Source organism: Quercus lobata, chromosome 7 (assembly GCF_001633185.2).
Source record: "Quercus lobata isolate SW786 chromosome 7, ValleyOak3.0 Primary Assembly, whole genome shotgun sequence".
In the NCBI taxonomy this organism is placed as follows: domain Eukaryota; kingdom Viridiplantae; phylum Streptophyta; class Magnoliopsida; order Fagales; family Fagaceae; genus Quercus; species Quercus lobata.
The window spans coordinates 47,604,843-47,624,172 of record NC_044910.1 but is presented as its reverse complement, the minus strand read 5'-3'; the positions used below and the strand labels follow the sequence as shown (position 1 = coordinate 47,624,172).

The following is a 19,330-nucleotide window of genomic DNA, read 5'->3' as shown; positions in this document are numbered from 1 at the left end:
TCTCTCTCCTAGTTCTCTTCTCTTTCCCTTTTTTTCTTTGGCTGAGCAAAATATGATTGTATGAACCACCCAACTCCGCCCCCCACTTTACCACTTAGAACAGGCCTAATGGTTACAAATCCTATAAGAAGCTCAACAACTTACTAAGCCAGCAAGAGTCACAAGCTGATAAGTTCAACCAATTTAAGAGGCATTAAATTCTAGCTATATCATCCTTGGGTCGGCTGCAGTCATAAGAGAAATTCAAGCAACTTCAAGAGTCAGTTACGTCTCGTCAGATAATTTCTGTAACGCATTTCCCTCATAGGTCAAACAAATATGCAGCTTAAATTCTTTATATTTTGATGGCATATGCTTCACACAATGTCGATATGGCATTTATGAAAGAAATGCTGCAATTACTAACTACACTAACAGTCAAAAAATTGAAATGCGCAACTATCTGGAATCCTGATCTCATATGGAACACACATAGTCAGGAAATGTCCAACACTATTATTATAAATCAGTATGTCACTTATGAATTTAAGAATATGCAACATACACAAAAAAACTAGTAGCTAAATGAAAACAGACCTGAACTATCTCCTTCTTTTTGTGAACCTCTCCTTTAGGAAGTGGAACATACTCTTCTACTTCAAGGTCAAATTCTGTAGCGAAAGCGTCACTTCTGCCCACCCTCTTTACTGCTCCACTATTTGCTTCAATATATATAACATCACAAACAGCCACCTGCAACATTGTATCAGGTAAACCAAAAAAGGATCAAACTATAATCAATTTTTTAATTAGATGCTCCTTTTGAGCACACCAAACCCCAGGTTAAAAGTTTTAAAATAAATAAATAAAAACAGCAGGAAAATGAAGAACAGGAATCAAAGTGACATGACATCAGATTGAGTTGCCTGTCCTACGTTTAAAAGAAAATTAAAATTAAAAATAAAATAGAAATCTATATATTACTAAAAGTTGAAGCGTGGCATTTAATGTAGCTATGCTCACATTGAGCCACGTCAGCATCCATGTCATTCTCATCCTATTTCCTAAATTTATCCTACAATTTTAAAATAGATTTTTTCAATTTTAAAATACTAATAAAACTAAAATTATTTCCAACCCATCTCCACCATAAAGCTCATTTCTTTTAAATTTAATTCCACCAGCCCACTTCTTCTAAATTTAATTATAACTTAAAAGCTCAAACCCAAGCCTTCCAAATTGAAAACCCTTAGAAACCCACAGTTACTACCTCTTGATATTCTCACGTGTTGGTTCCCCTTCCCACCTTCTAACGGCAGAATCCTCATGCTCCTTTGGTTTCTCATGTGTTCCTTCCCCTTCCCCACCTTCTAACGGCAGCCTCTCTATTTTCCTTACTCCTTTCCTCACAGTATATAAATACTGACAAAAGTTGAATGCTTCAGTTCAGGTATTTCTAAATCCCAATCTATTTTCTGCTCTATTCATTTTGCTTGATTGCTTGATGTTTTTTATTCCCTTCTTAAATTTTGTTACTGCCTACTGCCTCTTGAGTGTTGTGATATGACTCAAATTAGTTCGTGTAGTCTGTGCAAAATAAGGCAATATTGTTGCAGCTGAAACAATTTTCTGTGTATTTATTACAATGCCAAATATTGTAGCAGATCTCCTCTGTGTATGAATCTGATCTCAATGTTGATTGGAGTTTATTTTTTGCTGGCTGTGTTATGGGATGTAGCAATTCTTATATTTCAGTTTGGGAAGTTTTTTAATTTGAAGTTTTCTTGATGTTAAATACCATCTTAGATCTATGAATGCTTTAGTTTTGTTAAAAAAAAAAAGAAGGTTACTTGGTGATAAGTTAATTAAGAGTTGCAGTTCTCAGGTGGTATAATAAAACCTACTGCAATTGAATCAGTAAGCCAATCAACTCTCAGTATTAAGGTATTCACTGCACACCCATACAAGAATTTGGTAGTTTTTAGCTAAGATAGAGAAAGAGAATACCCATTAGAAAAAGAAACGCCACATCCCCCAAAAAGTTATGAAACCTTGTACTGTGAAAGATAATAAAACAAAATATTTTTAAATAGAACAAAAGTCAGATATTAAGATATTCACAAACTTTCCTATTTCAGAATTCAGATTAAGAAGACTATCGCCCCAAAATAAATTTTAAGAACTCTTATGGCTATGACTCTTGTGACTCATTTTAACCTTGAAGTTTCTTAAGCCCAAAAAAGTAGAAACTAAATGAGATGAGAGGAGCTAATTGCTGAACAGTCAAAACTTATTGTATACCTTGATGAATATAGAAGTAACCACTGATAAAGGAAGATATGTTAGCCTATATATAAAGAACAATTAATTGATTATTAATATCAAACATATTTCAGTTCTTTAATCACCTCTGCCAAATCCACCTCCTCCCTCTCCCCCCACCGCCCCCCCCCCCCCCCCCCAACAAAAAAAAAAGAGAGAACCTCAATAACAAAGATGTCCATGTATCTGCAATAGGCAGTAACATATAATTAACAGTAACCCTTAAGACCATCAAAAGACTTCCTATATTTTGTGATCATAACTTAAACTACCTTTCACTTTAACCCACTTGAAAAGGACAACACTATTTTGCTGCAATCCAATGCCCATGTTTGTGTTCACTGTTATATATCACATATCCGTTCATTGAAGGTCACTATGTTGAATACATCATAGCCATGTTAAAGTATTGACTTCATGTTTGAGTCATGTGACAAACATCTAGCATTTACCATGTCATACACTTATTTTATTCCTGAAAGCTAAAGTTCTTGATAATGTTCATACAATATTACACTGCATTGAATTCTAAAACATTACCTGAAAATAATTATTATATAATCAGACTTAGATAGCAAAAATAAAATTCTAACAATATAAAAATGTTGAAGTCTAACTACATGATTATTATATAATCATTAGCAAAAATAGCAACATGTCACAATACATATATCTTAACAAACTGTATCAAAAATCTGATCTCAATGTTGATTGGAGTTTATTTTTTGTTGGCTATGTTATGGGGTGTAGCAATTCTTATATTTCAGTTTGGGAAGTTTTTAATTTGAAGTTTTCTTGATGTTAAATACCATCTTGGATCTATGAATGCTTTAGTTTTGTTAAAAAAAAAAAAAAAAAAAGGTTACTTGCTAATAATTTGATTAAGAGCTGTAGTGTGTAGAAGGATTCACATTTCTAAGATATTTCTAAAGGCATTATTTTTTTTAACTATTTGCTTTGTCTTTGCCCATTAAACAATAAACTAGATCAAGAGTTGCACTTATCAAGTTTTATATATATATATATATATATATAAAGGATCAAGAGCTGCATATTGAGAAATTGATTCTTTCTATCTTTGATCTTAAAAAAAAAAAAAAGAATCAGATTCAATTCCAGTTGCATTAACAAATTCTATTATTTTATATGGATTGTAAATAATATAAAATGTGTTTTTTAATGAATGTTTTATGAATTATTATTTGTATTAGTTTAAAATATTATTGATTGATGATTGTGAAAAGGGGTTTTTGTTTTTGCTCTGTTTTATGCTTTATTAATGGGTATCATGACAACAATCTTTTTGACTCTGTTATAGAAACTGACAAAAAAATTTAGCTTGAGAAGTGCATATTTTTTTAATATAGCAAAATTACAAATTTGATATCTAACTTCTGAATGTCGTAATACATTTCTCAATGTGTTTTATTGATAAGCTTATATTAGTGGTACTTCAAATGATGTAAGAACAACAAAGGAATAAGATACAAAAGTACTTTAAAGTTGTCTTTCAATTTATTGGAAATTGATATTTTAGCATTTATTGGATATTTGAGGATGTAAAGGATTGAAATCCTAATTTTAATATTTAAGTTTGGTTTATATTTTCCATTTCGTAATTTAATGTTTCATATCAAGGATAGGAATCCTAATGTGAAATCAAAAATGAGAAAACAAAGAATTGTTTAAATCTTCGTTCACAATAGCTTTCCTGTGCATCGCACGGGTTAGCGACTAGTTAGCCCCAAAAACAAACAACCTGGCATACTCAAGCACATGTTGCAACACTAGTAATACTGAATTTTTTATTAGGAAAAAAAGGGACGTAAAGTATACAGAAGATGTGTACAAAGGTTCACCTAAAGACCACTTTTAAGATTCATCTTCTCTAGAAAATCTATTTATAAAACCAAAAAATGAGGATGCAGCCAAAAGCAAGCAAGCAAACATTCACCCATACTGCTTTCATTTTGTTCTCTACAAATCACCCATGTTATATGTAGAGTAGCATTCCATATTGATCCGTTACTTTGCCCTCCAAACATAAGGAACAAATCATTAACCTTTGAAGGTATCACCCACTCAAAATAAAGAAAAGGTAAAAGACCACAAATCTCTAGCAACAAAACAATAAAGCCTTAGATATTCAACTAATTTGCCACTAGCTAAATACAACACCAATCCACAAGGATCGTATTCCTTTTGATGGAAGAACATTTTGCAAGGTGGCAATAATAAATGAACATAGTCATTGAAAATTTTGCATACAACAGCCTCACACACACTCCATGGATAAGAAGGATGAGTAAATTTAAAATACTTCACAAAGAGATTATACAAAGTAAATGAATATATCAAAAAAGCAAATATATTTCTATCATTGTAAAAATAACAGCAAATAAATAAAAGGAGCCTACCTTCTCCTTGATCAAGGCATCATAAATGGTTGGGTCCAACTCCACTTGCTTGGTTCCTTTCACAGTTTTTAATCCAATGATCACATGTCTAATACTTTTACCATAGCCACCTGTCACACTCTCAGCTTCTTCCGGGGAAAGTTCAGTAACCTATGACAAGAACAGCAACATATCAAGAAATTATGAAGTAAAGATAAAAATAACACAAAGAGATTATGGTCACATCAGACTAATATGAAAGAAGCATTAGTAACTTGCCTCTCCTTCATAGATAGAAAAAGGTGTAAACAAGCCTGAAGATTGAAATGCATGTTTTAATGTAACTCAATAACCCTATAAAGACAATGACAGAAAAATGCAAGGGAAAAGAAAGAACAGAAAGAAACTCTGACATTGTATGTTCAAGTACAGAGTAGGAGGGGGGGGGGGGGGGGGGGGAATGCTACTCACATATAGTGCTTCAAAGAGAATGGGATCAATTTGACCAGCCAAGATGGTAGGTGCTACGGCACAATATCTGAAAAGCCACCATATTAAGGAAGAGGTTGACCATATTTTTGGTATTCCAGAATGCAAATTCAAGACAAATCCAAAATACTATACTGAAAGCAAGAAGGATACATTAATGCCCTGATCCATGTTGAGGCACCCAAAGGTTGAGAATAATAGTAGATTATGGCAACTAAAATTATGGCTGCAACAGACAAGCAGAAGAGGAAGCTGTTAGATCCTTTAAAAATTGATATCAGCTTTTCTTATTGCGATAGTAATCTCATTGAAGGGGTCCAATAGAGCAAACCAGAAGCCAGGTTTTTGCCGAATTCAAACAAAATAACTTCTTAAATTTGTCAACTTAGGTCAGTTTCTAATGCATCCACTCCACACCACAAGACAATAGAACTAGCATAAAACAATTTTGGGAGAGAACGTAAGGCAGCAAGATATAGCATGTAACTACAAGATACTAAAGACACAAAAAGGTAAAATATATTTTATGAGTAATATATTAGGGACAAACTATTAATACTAATAATGTAATAGAATTAACATTTTTTTTTATGATAGGTAAGAGAAGTTTATTGAAAGAGACTACTTCATTAAAAGGATGAAATAGCAAGTATGGTATCATAGCCAACGTATTCCTTAAACTGCCGCCCATCATAATTGACCACCCTCAACCACCATGCATCAAGCATTCAAGCCCTCTAATATTCTGTCTGCCACCACACCTAAACTGCCTCATCTCCAATCATTGGCAATCATATTTTACCAACATCACATGCAATTCCAACATTACGTAACCCTGGCAACCAACAAATTGAGTCACCTGACTCGGGGTGACATTGTTCCCAGTTCAAAACACGTAAGCCATTGTTGGCCCCCACCATAACCATGACTCCACAGAAACCCAAATTCAGCAGCCACTGATCACGCGTGACTTGTTATAACTCCTAGGGTGTCAATTCAACCTTTTATTGGTAAGTTACACACTCACAACGGGTATTAAACGCAAGCCCTCACCCTCCAACCATTCTTGCAGGAGGAAGAAGCGTCATTTGCGCCAAAGTCATTAGCTATGCAGGATCAAGTCTATGGGCCAGACAAGAACACATACAGTTCTACACACACTCATGATGCAAGCACAGCCCATTACACCCACCCAACTCACAAGCATGACTTTGTACTTTGTTTTCAACACCTGCATTACTACAATGCTTTAGATAGAAAGCAAACATGGAATCGCCGACATACCTTGGACCAAAAGAAACGCCAACTCCCCAAAAGCTGAAAAGGGAAGCCCTTGGTGGAGACAATACGCTAGTGCAATGGTGTAGCCGACTACTTCAAGCTCAAAGGCCACAACACTAAGGCCTCTCACACTTCCATTCTTCAAAATTTTCAATATCTGCAAATCTCAAAACAAAAACCACCATATCACTACCGACATCAAATCAATCAACCAAAATCGTTTCTTATAACATGTTACATCAGCAATCCATTAAATTCCTATGCCGCAATAATTGAAAAAAAAAATTTTGATAAGTTCTCCAAATTGCTTTTCATTATTAAAAATTATCAATTCAGTAGGATTTGAACCTATTGTCTCAAAACATGGGACTTAGGATTTGATGACAAGAGACTTAAGCAGTTGAGCTAACTTTAAACCATAAAATGAGTTGTTGGTCATTCAATTGATGAAAATTGATATCATACAATGATGGTCCAATTCCATGACTTTAGCACTTACTCAAGGTTCACTAATTTTGCATTTTTTAACCCTCGTGTAATGTTTGGGCGGGGGAGGAGGCTGTGGGGCATCATCCTTAGGCTCATCATCATGCTGCAAATTCCATTAGATGCATGCAATCAATATTCAGTATAATGATAAGAATAAAGTGAACTACAAAATATATCATTACATTCTAATTAATGTTATTATACCATAGAGCTACCTCGGTGTCCTATTTTGTGTCCACCTGTCCCACAAGTAGGTGCTCTTCTAGTGCGCTGCGGTCTACCTCGTGGGGGTGAGGGCTGATGAGGGGGATGCTCGTCTGGTATATCAGTATGTGGCTGTAGAGTGTCAATCCCAACCAGAGGTCCTAGAGGATCAGATGAGGATGCAGTAGGTGGGTAATGATGCTCTATGTAGAGGCTAGGAGTGGGTGTAGTAGAGCTAGTGGGTGGGTAAAAGGGTGTCTCGGGGAGTATAGGAGGGGTCAAATTTTGATCAATACTAAGATCAAAATTGGGCTGTGAAAGTGGGCTGGGTGAAGGGACCTCGGGCTGATGAGATGCATCTGGGATGGGTGGAGGGACCTCAGGCTGAGGAGATGAGTGCTGGACGGGTGTAGGCATCTGAGGACTAGTTACAACCCGAGGGGTTGTTGCACGCCGACCACGGCCCCTGGTTGCACTTGTGCTCGGGCTTACTGTAGCAGGCATACCACGGCCCCTGGCTGCACTTGTGCTTGGGCTTGCTGGAGCAGGCCGACCACGGCCCCTAGTTGTGCTTGTGCTTGGGCTTGTAATAGCACGCTGACCACGGGTCCATGTACTTACGAGTGCTGCGCTTGTGCTTGGGGTTGCAGTAGCTGTTGGTTCAGTCTCATGCCCATTGTTTCCCTGCCCATTTGCTGTAGGACCACCACCAAGGCCAGCCACATTATTTAGGACACGCCAGACATGGTTGTGAGCTTGGCTGCCTTCAAGAAGCATCTCCAACAGCGCTAAATGGCTTTGAATTTGAAACAGAGAAAGAACCAGTACAATCATATTTGAGACAGTTATGTATCAATTAATGAATGGATAATATAGTACTCATTAATCTACTTAAATACTCAACTAAAAACTAATAGTTTTATTAGAATACTATATGTAACAGAAACTCTTTAATTGGATGTCAGTTAACTCAAACTAGATTTGCTGAAAAATTCATAGAAATTGATTCTACGTTCATATATGTACTCAAGTAAAATGAAATACGCAATAAAATTTAATTAGAACACATTACCATTATATCTAATTTAATGCTGTTGCGGTCGACATACTTTCGAGTGTTCGAACAGTACCAGAGGTAAGAGGCATGATCGCGGGGCATCTCACCAATCTGAGGAGGTGCATGACAAACTTGTAGTCATCTCATTTCCCATGAAATGATATACGGTCCATGCTCCTCCCTCCAATTCTTTTCCACCTTCCCATGTAAGTCTATTTTATGCAGTCTGTCATCGTAGACAACATCGTCAGGCCGCTTCTGTACCAACCCAAACTGTCGAAGGACACAGTCCGGGTGGTGTCTCTCTACTATGCAAAAACACACAAGCAGCACCCTTACTGTCCATGTATCTCTCCCTGCAACGCAGAACTCAGGAAGGTGGCCGAAGTCTGCCTCGTATGGCTACCACACAATCTACAATAGAAATAAACAACAATTATCGTAGCATCTTAAAATGTGAAACAAGGGAGAATACATAGATAAAGGGAAAAACAAAAATTTTAACAAAAGATATGTAAAAGGATGAAGCAATCATATTCTTTAGGAAAATTATTATAACCAAACAAAATTTTTGAATATTATTACTTGGACTGGCTACAAAATTGTCACTAATTGCTCGCGATAGTGGACCAAGGCCATGCTGGATGGCCTACTCTTCGGGCTTGGCACCTGCACCCACCTACAATTACGAGCGAATAACATAAGAAAAATACAATTTAGTTATTAAGAAGAGTACATTGCATAACACACTAAATATTAGGAAAAAACCTACTTAAATGCAAGTGGAGCATATGACCATGGGCCATAATCACATCTAGGTAGGGGCTCTATCCTCGAGCACAGAATGGTAAGCTTGCCCATGCCCAATATTGGACCAAGGTGCATGCCCCACCAATCTGCGATGCCCCTTTCTCGCTTGCCCGATACAACTCTCTGTACAACCAGGTTAGGCAACCATTACCCCAACTACACTGTCGCGTATCACGAAGGTTGCACATGAAGTTCAGGAACATCAGATGCACCCTATCTCCTGACTTGTCCATGAAAAGTTTATCCCCTACTAGCGCTAACATATAGCATCGGACATACTGGTGTATCTGAATCTCCGTTGTATCATAAGGTAGTGGCACTGCAATGGCCTCAACAAGTCAGCTGATGAGAATTCTTTGCCCCACCAAAGTTTTATTGTCATTTGGCAGAGTAAAACCAAGCAACTCTCCACACACTTGACTCCAGTCCCTATCCTCCATAGCAGTAGGCCCAACCAAGACCTCACCGTCTATAGGAAGTCCGAAAATCACCTCCACATCTTGTAGGGTGATTGACATCTCACCACGTGGAAGATGGAACGTATGAGTCTTCGGCCGCCATCACTTAACTAGGGTCGATATTAGGCAATGATCTATCTCTCTGGAAAGGGCTCTAAACAATACTTCCAGCCTTAGCAATTTGATAATGTCAATTATCTGATTATCTTGCATTTGAACGTTTGCCATCTCCTTAGTGCAACCACGGCACATAAGTGGGCCCGGGTCCTATAAAATCAATAAAAATTATAGCGGTTGTTAGAACTAGAAATACAACTTTGAAAGAACTTGCTAACAAAAAGTCAAAGCCAACATAAAAATTAAAGCAGTTGTTAGAACTAGAAATTTCACCTCGCTATTCCAAATGGCCTCTGATCGATGATATAGTTGTCACGTCAACACTGACCTCTAAAGCGGACTGGGGTCCAAGATCTCTAGCACCTCATCGATCCGAGACTCCATACTGCAAAGAGTATAGACAATTAAAAAGGTTATGAAAACCCCAATTTCTCTGTGCCAATGTCTGATAAGAGTTCATATATTTTCATTCCATCACCTTCAAAATTATATATATATATATATATAGAAGATTCAAATGACAGTTAAACATTACAAGTGCATACAAACTAGGTAAGAACATGTAGGTAAATAAAAGTTTACACTTGTTGGAACCATATATTTGAAGTGAAAAAGAAAGAGTTATAGAAACATTCAAGCTTCAAGAGCATCAGCAAAATGTGACCAACTGACCATGCAAGAGGATGGCCCTTAACATAAAATTTGTAGGCTTTCTACATTCCTATTCTAAACTTATTTTCGTAAGTAAATAAGATTATATTTTTTAACATTATTCTTTCTTTTGTGCATTTCCTAACTCCTAACTCCTTTCAGTCTTTACACTGGTTGCCACCAAACAATCATGCATTACAAATGATACTTTCCTACATAATACATGTTGACCATACTTTCCTACTATCTTGGTTGTGCTTGTGTTTTGCCAGTAGCTGCGTTGTACTTTGCACTGTATTAGTTATTATTTAAGTTACTTGTTTTTCCAGCATTCCCTTGGATTTTTGTGTCTAAATTAGTTTAGCTGAATGGTGATTATTTGGTATAGTGATTTACATCGTATTTATCTCTTCTACTTTTTTTTGCATTCTATGTTGGCAGTGTGACAATTCTTCCAGAACTTTAAAAAGCCATTTTTCCAAAACATGTTTGATGTCATGTGAATTTGTTTCTTTACACCTCTTTTTAACCTTTTTGTTCAGGAAAAGAGAAGAAAGATTGAACAAAAATTCTGAAAGTGTTTCTGAAGTTTTGTCATGGGTCAGTTGGAGTCATAAGCTCGAGGAGAAAAGGATTGCTGAAAAGGAGAAAGCATTGCGGCTCTCAAAGATTTTTCTGGAATAGGTTGCGTTTTAATTGTGTTTCTTTGTATTATTTTTCTCAAATGATTGATTTCAGGCAGGATCTTTTATTAATATCACAGTGTGAATTTTGTCTTGTAAAATCGTATTGATGTTGTGACATGATTTTGAATCAGTCCATTCTGCATTTTATTAGATTTTGAGTGCATAGATTGGACTGATTCAAATACCATACTCAAGTTCTATTGAGTAGTCATGAAATTTCCTAATGACATCCAAGCTCCATAATAGAACTAAAATTGTGTGTGTGACTGTAGTTAATTATTCTGATGAGTTTACACCAGTTTATGATTTATGGCCCACTAGTTTGTTCTTCTAGAACCTAATCTGTGACACGAAGATCATTTAATCTAATCTCCCCCAATTTTCTAGGGTTTCAAGCTCAATCACCATTGTGACACGAAGATCATTTAATTTGCCTGATTTGTCTCGATTCTTCAATGGACGAAAATTCGGTGCGTTTTCATGTTTTGTTTATAAATTGTAATGTTTGGTTCCTGGGAAAATTTGAGGGTGAATATTTAAATTCTCTCTCACCTCCTCTCTCTCCCCAAACCCACAAGGTTCCCTCTCTTTCTCTCTCCCTCTTCCTATGTATATGCCTATATATAGGTTTTTGCATCTTTCTTAGATGGCTTTGTGTTTTGTTTCAGAGTCTGCTACAAAGGATGGTCAAGCTAATAAAGTAAGTTTCTTCTAATTTTTGTTCTTTGTTCCATAACTAGTACTAAGTTTCAATTATTCTTATTATTATTAATTGGAATTCTATAGCGTTCACTTATTTTCTGCCAAATTACTGATCATAGTAGTTTTTTGTTGTTGTTAATTTATAGTGATTGGTTGATATTGGGGTGGGCTTTATGGCTTGTTTTTGTTCCCATCAAATGTGCTTTAATAATGAATTTTGTTAATTTTTATGAAATAGTTCTTGAGATTGAATATGTGCATAAGTGCAATATATGGTACTGAGAATTGAGAATGAAACTGACTTGCATTTTTTATGTTAGATACTCTGTTTTTTGTTGGCTGAATCACTCAGTGCAATATATGGTACTCACTTGCATCATTGACGTAATGATGCTACTTTGATTGTTTTTTAGCGGGTGAGATTGAATTTATTAATGTAATTGTTCCAGCAGTTTTTTCACTATTTGTGGGATTGAAAGCTAGAACGTTTGTGAGTTCAAATTACAAGTGCTTGGTAAGTTCATTTGCCTTTTAATTTGTGTTATGTCTCTTTGTCATCATCACATGAAATGGGTTTTGATGTTGTGGTTGAATTTAAGTGGGTATTAGCTTGTTTTAGTTTTCATTTCTTGAATGTGCGTTGTAGCTGTCAATATATTTAAACACAATCAACAACTCTAGCATAGGTAGTTCTATAAATGGTCTTACCAATACCAAAACCAAAGAATTTGGATAAGAAAACAAGAACAAGGAGAAAAGCCTTAACAGTTCTCTGTCAGTTTGCCACTTAGCACCTTATTACTCAAATTCTGTTTCTTCTTATCCTTCTTTTTTTTTTTTTAAATGGTTGAAAGAACTGGAGATGATAATGGATGGATTGAAGCTAATGAACAAGATGAATGACTTTAATGTTGTAAAAAGAAAAAAAGAAAGCATGAATGGCTTAATATATAGAATATGGCTGAAAAAATGTACTATTAAATTTAACGTGATTAGAAAGTTTACCATTGGCATTAACTCCTCAACTTGCAATTTCAGTTGTTACATTTCCAAGTAATATATAATCAATGCTATACTTATCAAATAAAAACATAGAGTCAATTGTCAATGGCATGGTAAACTGCCCCAAGCTATTGTTGAAGAATTTTATGCTTTTGGAATTCTCTACCATGTTGTAGGGGATATTCAATTTATGTCTTTTGTGACGTTGCCATCAACACAATTTAGTAATTAGTTGTCAAATTTGCTTTATGGTATGTGATACTATAATAAAACATGCTCATTAAATAAATGTATTTAAATTGTGGATGTTTTGATTGATGTGCAGTCTGTCAAGACAGTGCATATGACTGTGGCTTTTACTTATTAGTTCTATTTTAAATTTTGGTACTCATCTCGTTTTTTAAAATGGGATCTTACTTTTTCATAGGTCCCTTCTTACAATTGATATTTATCTTACTTTATAAATATCAAAAATTAACTTTCAACCTGTGAACTAAAAATGCCAAAAAGTATTACCTACTTTTAGGCCTCAAGGCCTTTCTGTTATTATCCAAAATCAGGGCCTTTTTTTATTTATTATAAGTAAAAATTCTTTTTATTAATTGTCAAAAACAGTACAACAGTTATTTTGGACAGTTGCTTAAATTTCACTTCATAAGATTCTTCCTTTGGAGTGTGTTCAACAATCCACCCCATTGACTTCAGTTGCAACCCAAAATAGTTGGCTTTCAGCATTGAGTTTACCAGAAGCGGGAATGTATATCTACTAAAATAATTTAGAAAATGTTTAATTTGCAAGTTTGATCCCTCTAGATTGCATTTTAACCTCCTCTCACCCACCCCTAAATAAATATATAAAAAAAAAGGATTTTAAAATAAATGAGAAAAAAATGACAATAAAATTTAGAAGGGCTTAGTTTTTTGTAGGTACAATCACAATAGTTTTCTTGCTTTGGTCTGACTATAATTGGTATTAATCATGGTCTAACAGTAGAGATATATATAAAAATTCACTAATTACCTTTTAAAGTGCTTGTAACTTAGTTAAAACTTTTTGAGCTTTTTAATCAGACTTCTGGCTTTGCAGGTATGATGTAGATGTGTTCCTTGCCCACAGATTTCTTTTGGGTGAAATTGTAAGTCAATAAATTATAGTTTTTTCTTCAACTTTTGAAATGATACTGAATTAAAGAAGTGGTCAAACTCTTAATGGCATGGTGGTGTGGGCCTGTGGGAAGGGAAGGGTTAGTGGTTTAGAGCTTTTTGAGCTACAATACCCCCCCCCCCCCCCCCCCTCTCTCTCTGTCTCTCACAAAGTGTGCTACAAATATATACACATAGACCGAATAGTTAGGAACGATCAATACTAAAAGTAACCAGTTATTTGTGCCCTGTATGTGTGTATATAGATATATATATGTATGTATGTATGTATGTATTAAAGAACATAGACCAAATAATTAGGAACGATGAATATTAAAAAGTAACCGGTTGTTTGTGCCCATTATTCTACCTAATTACATTTGGTAAATTTTGTCAAAGGAAGTTTACCATATTTTCCCCCACATTCACGCTATTTCGACCATTCAATGTAACGGTTCTAATATGAGATTGCATTTACTAATTATGAAATGGGCTTAGAGCGTCCCCTCACACTTGTGGGTCACAGTATAATCTTTGGTGTTTTTGAGATGGGATCCTATGAATTTGTAGAGATACTAGTATTGGAATGATCAAAGAAGAGCTCATTGACTGTCTTGGAACTATTGCTCAGAATGGTACTTCAAAGTTCTTAAAGGCTCTGAAGGTACTTTTAAACTCTTTTATCCATAGGGTGCATTATTTTATTTCTTCCTGTGTGGCTATTTTCAAGTTCCATGCTGCTTTGAAGCTTACATTTCCAGCCTTAAAATTTGCTAGGAATATATGGATCTTGGAGCAGACAATGGTTTGATTGGTCAATTTGGTGTGGGGTTCTATTCTGCCTTTCTTGTTGCTGAGAAGGTAACTTTTATAATTAAACTCAAGTCTTGTTGCAATTTTAAATTCCTTTTGAAGCTTTAAATGTGAATGCTTTTCCTGGGTGGCCACTGATTGTGCTTAATTTGTGTACATCATACACCATTAATTAGGTTGTCGTATCTACAAAGAGCCCTAGATCAGATAAGCAATATGTTTGGGAATCTGTTGGTAACAGTAGCTCGTATATGATTGAGGAAGAAACTGACCCTGAAAAGTTCCTATGTCGTGGAACACAGATCACACTCTATTTAAGGGTATGCCACTCTTCTTTTATTCTTTTAATGAGATAGACTGTGCATGTTCCTGTCACACTCTGCTTGTTTCAATGGAAAACAAAATAATTGAGTGGAGCTTCTTAAGATATTGCTTCTTCTCTGGTCTTTATCATAATGATTGTGTTGCTATTATTCCATATGATTCATGATTTTATGGAGTGAATTGAGGAGGGTATCTTGGCTGTTGCTGGAAGGCTAGCAGCTTATCTTGTTATGGATATGGGACTAAAAGTTTAAAAACATCCTAATCTGTTGTTTTTCTTGCAGGGACATGACAAGTATGAATTCTTAGACCTAGCAAGAATTCAGGGTTTGGTAAAGAATTACTCTCAATTTGTTTCCTTCCCCATTTATACATGGCAAGAAAAATCAAGGACTATTGAGGTGAGACGCCTTAAATTATTCTCTCTGTTAGGAAGGTTATTTGGGAGATTGAAAATTTCAGATCTTTGCATACTTTTGTCTGTCTAATTGTAAAACAATTAGCTACTTGTTTTTTAAACAACACCCAAGATGGAAGTTAAAGGTTATAAGAATCTTCTATTTTGAAAGGTAGATGAACAATGTAAATTCAAGAGTGTAAAGGGCAGTAGGCTGAGTAGTTGAGTAGTATTGATTTTTACAGTTTATTTCAAGTTATTAAATTTTGATTAATGTGAAAGAGTGCATCCAATTTTTTTTTTTTTTTTAACAAGAAAATACTTATTTCAACGGTTGGGTGCTTGTGGATAAAAGTAATAAGCATACTTTAATCTACATTTATGTGTATATATTTTGATGGTTATTAACCGTTGATAAATGTGTAATACTTTTTTCAACGGTTGCATAGGTTGTAGAAAAATGTTCTCGACACGGTTTTTAATAATGGTTCTCTACGGTCATTCCAACCATTGAAAATATTTTTTTCGACAGTTTTTAAAAACAGTCAAGTTTCTTGTAGTGAGATGGAAAGGAGTGTGGACGAATTGAAGAAGTTTCTGCAGTATTTTGGGTTTAGTTTGGAGAAGCGGATAGTGCCGAGGCATTTGCATTTGAAGGAGAGGAATGTTCAGATTCCATTGAATAGAATGTTGTTATGGAGTGACCAAAAATTTTATGCCAAGTGGAAATGAAATTTTGGCATGGTTCTTTATGATTCCCTTCTTTTGGGTTTGCTAAACTTATGGTCTGTGATTTATTAACAAGAAAGGCTTTGCATGTAAATATGTAAACCACACATTTTAACAAAGATTTAGTTTGTTATCTGTTGTATTCTAAAAAATTAGAAAGAAGAAAAGTTGTTTGTAGAATTTATGTTATACGGTTAATCAATTAGACAATTAGCGTACCCTTTAGGAAAGTAAGTTATTGTTCAAACTTTGATATTTCCAAATAATGCTATAGACGCAAACTATTTTACAATATTTTTACAAATTACGGATGTGACTTTAGTAATTTTCAAATAATTATTGTTAAACATAAATGTAATATTAGTAGTAGATCCATATTATAACTAATAAAAATTTGTCACATCAATAGTTTGTAAAAATATTGTAAAACAATTTGTGACTCTTTCAGGGAGAAAATGGGCAAATATCCTTTTTTGGGAAATTAAACATTCGTTTGCCCTCTTTCTGAAACTAAATAGGGAATTGCCCCTCTTTTGTAACTCGACAATAGAGAAATCGAGTTTTAATGAATAACTCGATATTTGTATGATCGAGTTAGTCTGACCCTTCGAATTTTTCCCAATAAAAAAATGTTTGTGTAGATGTTCATAACTCGGGAAACTGGAAATCGAGTTTTTTTCAGCGGTTTGAATCAATAGGACCCTAACGTCTCACAACGCTATTCAGTCACTCGGTCTCCCTGTACACTCTCTTTCCCTCGCTCTCTACCATCACTCTCTCTCCACACTCTGTCTCTCTCGCTCTGCGATCAGGCTTCCCCACTCTTCCTCGAGTCTCCATCAGTCGTCGTTGGTTCCCGCCGCCGCTGATTACAGGTACGGTCCTCTCCCTCTGAAATATTTTCTGATGTTGGTTAATGTTAGGTTGCGTTTTGTGTGGGATTTTGATTATTTTGTTGAAACTTAAGAAAGTAGTAAAGTTACTAATGAAGATGAGAATTTTGTTGTCTTTTATATGCTGCAATGATGATTTTCTCATTAATGAGTTTAAATGTGCTTAGGGTTTTGATGAGGGGTTTTGGCAAATCGAGTGGTGTTATAACTTATATTTTCATAAATAGTTAATTAATAATTATCCTAAGCTTTAAGAAGTGATTTAAATAGTTTTGAAATAATTTTTTTTATGGCAAGTTCTTATTTATTTAAGAAGTGATGTTGAAAATCTTGTGCTCAAAATATAATGTCTTACTGAATCTATGCTTTTATTTTATATTAATTGTGGTTTACTTGTTAGAAAATTGCTAACAATGTATTTGCTGCCATGTCAGATATGCAGGCACTAGATAGAGTGCGGCATGGACCCGATGTGGATACCCAGTTGGCCCAGCAGCCGAATCATCGGTTAAGTCCGCTTTGGAGGTGCGCCGCTGACGAGGTATGTAGTAGTATTATTAATACATGTTTGTTTTATAATTACCTCGTGTTTAATCTCCTAACACAATACTCGTCCGTGTGCAGGAGGTGCCTGGCATGATAAAGGTTCGACGCCGTAAATGTGTATTGCCACAGGGTGGGCTAGATCCACGTATCATGCAACACATAGATGCAGCAGGGTTGACTGGTTTATTCAAGGTTCCTGATATGGAGGTCGATCACGCCTTGATCACGGCGTTGGTTGAGCAGTGGCGTCCGGAGATGCATACGTTCCACTTATCCCATGGAGAAATGGGTATCACCTTGCAAGATATGGAGGTGATGCTGGGGCTTCCGGTAGATGGGTTGCCTGTCACTGGGAAGACAGACTACCAATGGAGTCAGCTGAGCGAATAGTTGTTGGGCCATAAACCTCCACCCCCGATACCAAACTCAAACAAGTCTACCCTTGTTGGGGCGAGGATAAGATACACCTGGCTTGATGCACAGTTTGCCGATCCCTTAGCTGCGGACGCTGCTGACGAAGTCGTGCAGCAACATGCCCGCTACCACCTACTTGTACGGATGGGGGCCCTCTTGTTCATGGACAGGTCTGCGGACCGGGTCTCACTGCTGCCTCTGCAGTTGCTCAACCCAGTCAGCAATGCGAGACGGTATAGCTGGGGTAGTGCAGCATTGGCCTGGCTGTATAGGCAACTTTGTGGTGCATCGAAGAAGGATGCGATGCAGATTGGAGGAGCACTCTTGTTGGTGCAGATATGGGCCTATTCAAGGTTCCCACAATTATGCCCTGTTGTGAGGCCGCCTCTACCGCCAGTGCACTCAGGGCCCCTTGCCATTAGGTACGTTCATTGAGTTCTCGTTATTTGTCTCTTTCATATAATTAAAAATATGCCAAACTAACAAACAAAAGAAACTTATCAATGCTTAGTATATGGATGTGAAATATAAAAGCAAAGTTTGTTAAATGTAAGGTTCAGTAATGAGCATTTGTCGACACCCCATGTTTGGTAGGTGGAGCAGGCCAAAATGCACCGCAGAGCATGCCACACATGTCCTTGCTGCGTACCGGGCGTCACTGGCTACACTACGGGCCGAGCAGGTATTCGGTTAATTTAGTTTGAATTCTTATGACCACGTTTCCCTCAATTCTTATGACTACGGGCCTAGCACGTTTCCCTCAAATGCACCGCACATGCTTTTATTTTCGTTTCCCTCAATTTTTATTTTATTTTGAATTCTTGGATTGTTGTAGGAATGAGTTGATTTCATAATACCATCCCATCATTTTGTTTGATACTTGGATTTCCATCCCATCATTTAACTCAATTGGAATGTCCATCGTGAAGTACTTCACATTAGAACTTCCATTTGTAGCACCTGCGTGAATACTTGCTCATCCTTACATAAAGTAAAACAAAAGAAAAAAATTCTTGAATGTTAAATCAAAGGGTTTTTTCCAAATTGGGTTGGATTGAAGGGTTTTTTCCAATGCAACCCAACTCACATGACTCAGGTTAAGTTGGGTTAAATCAATGGGTTATATATAAATTTAGTCATATATATATAAAGTAGAATTTGGCTATATTCTTCATTATGTACGGAAACGTTTGTGATTTACACCGAAAAAAAAAAAAAAAAACACAGAATAAATTGTCCCTTTTCCAAGATGTTTGAAGCATGTGCAACATGCGCAAAAGATTGAGCATGAAGTCTTGGTTTAGTGCAAGACAGTGAGTTCAAACTTGTGTTGCAACCAAAAAACAAAAACTCCACCAATTGTTACAAATGTCATTAAGCTGATGCAATGAAGAGAAGACGCACATATTGGATTATGTAATTGGTTAT

At 36.0% G+C, this 19,330-nt stretch overlaps 2 protein-coding genes and 1 long non-coding RNA gene across 3 annotated transcripts; 1 reads left to right on the top strand and 2 right to left on the bottom strand.

Moving 5' to 3' along the window:
• Positions 1-2,463: 2,463 nt before the first annotated feature.
• On the bottom strand, positions 2,464-6,951 carry LOC115952149 (mannose-P-dolichol utilization defect 1 protein homolog 2-like). The gene is made up of 6 exons (XM_031069225.1): positions 6,933-6,951; positions 6,471-6,632; positions 5,340-5,412; positions 5,169-5,235; positions 4,719-4,868; positions 2,464-2,487 (listed from the first exon to the last, which is right to left on the bottom strand). Exons 1-6 carry the CDS (start codon positions 6,949-6,951, stop codon positions 2,464-2,466), a joined length of 495 nt encoding a protein of 164 aa, XP_030925085.1.
• Positions 6,952-6,994: 43 nt separating this feature from the next.
• LOC115952212 lies at positions 6,995-7,316 on the bottom strand. Its single transcript, XR_004083295.1, has 2 exons — positions 7,161-7,316; positions 6,995-7,059 (listed from the first exon to the last, which is right to left on the bottom strand). It is a non-coding gene; the product is annotated as an uncharacterized LOC115952212 (long non-coding RNA).
• A 4,748-nt stretch (positions 7,317-12,064) lies between these two features.
• LOC115952211 (heat shock protein 90-5, chloroplastic-like) lies at positions 12,065-15,880 on the top strand. The gene is made up of 7 exons (XM_031069291.1): positions 12,065-12,155; positions 13,731-13,779; positions 14,357-14,450; positions 14,564-14,647; positions 14,776-14,919; positions 15,208-15,324; positions 15,866-15,880. Exons 2-7 carry the CDS (start codon positions 13,742-13,744, stop codon positions 15,878-15,880), a joined length of 492 nt encoding a protein of 163 aa, XP_030925151.1. The 5' UTR covers positions 12,065-12,155; positions 13,731-13,741.
• Positions 15,881-19,330: the final 3,450 nt, after the last annotated feature.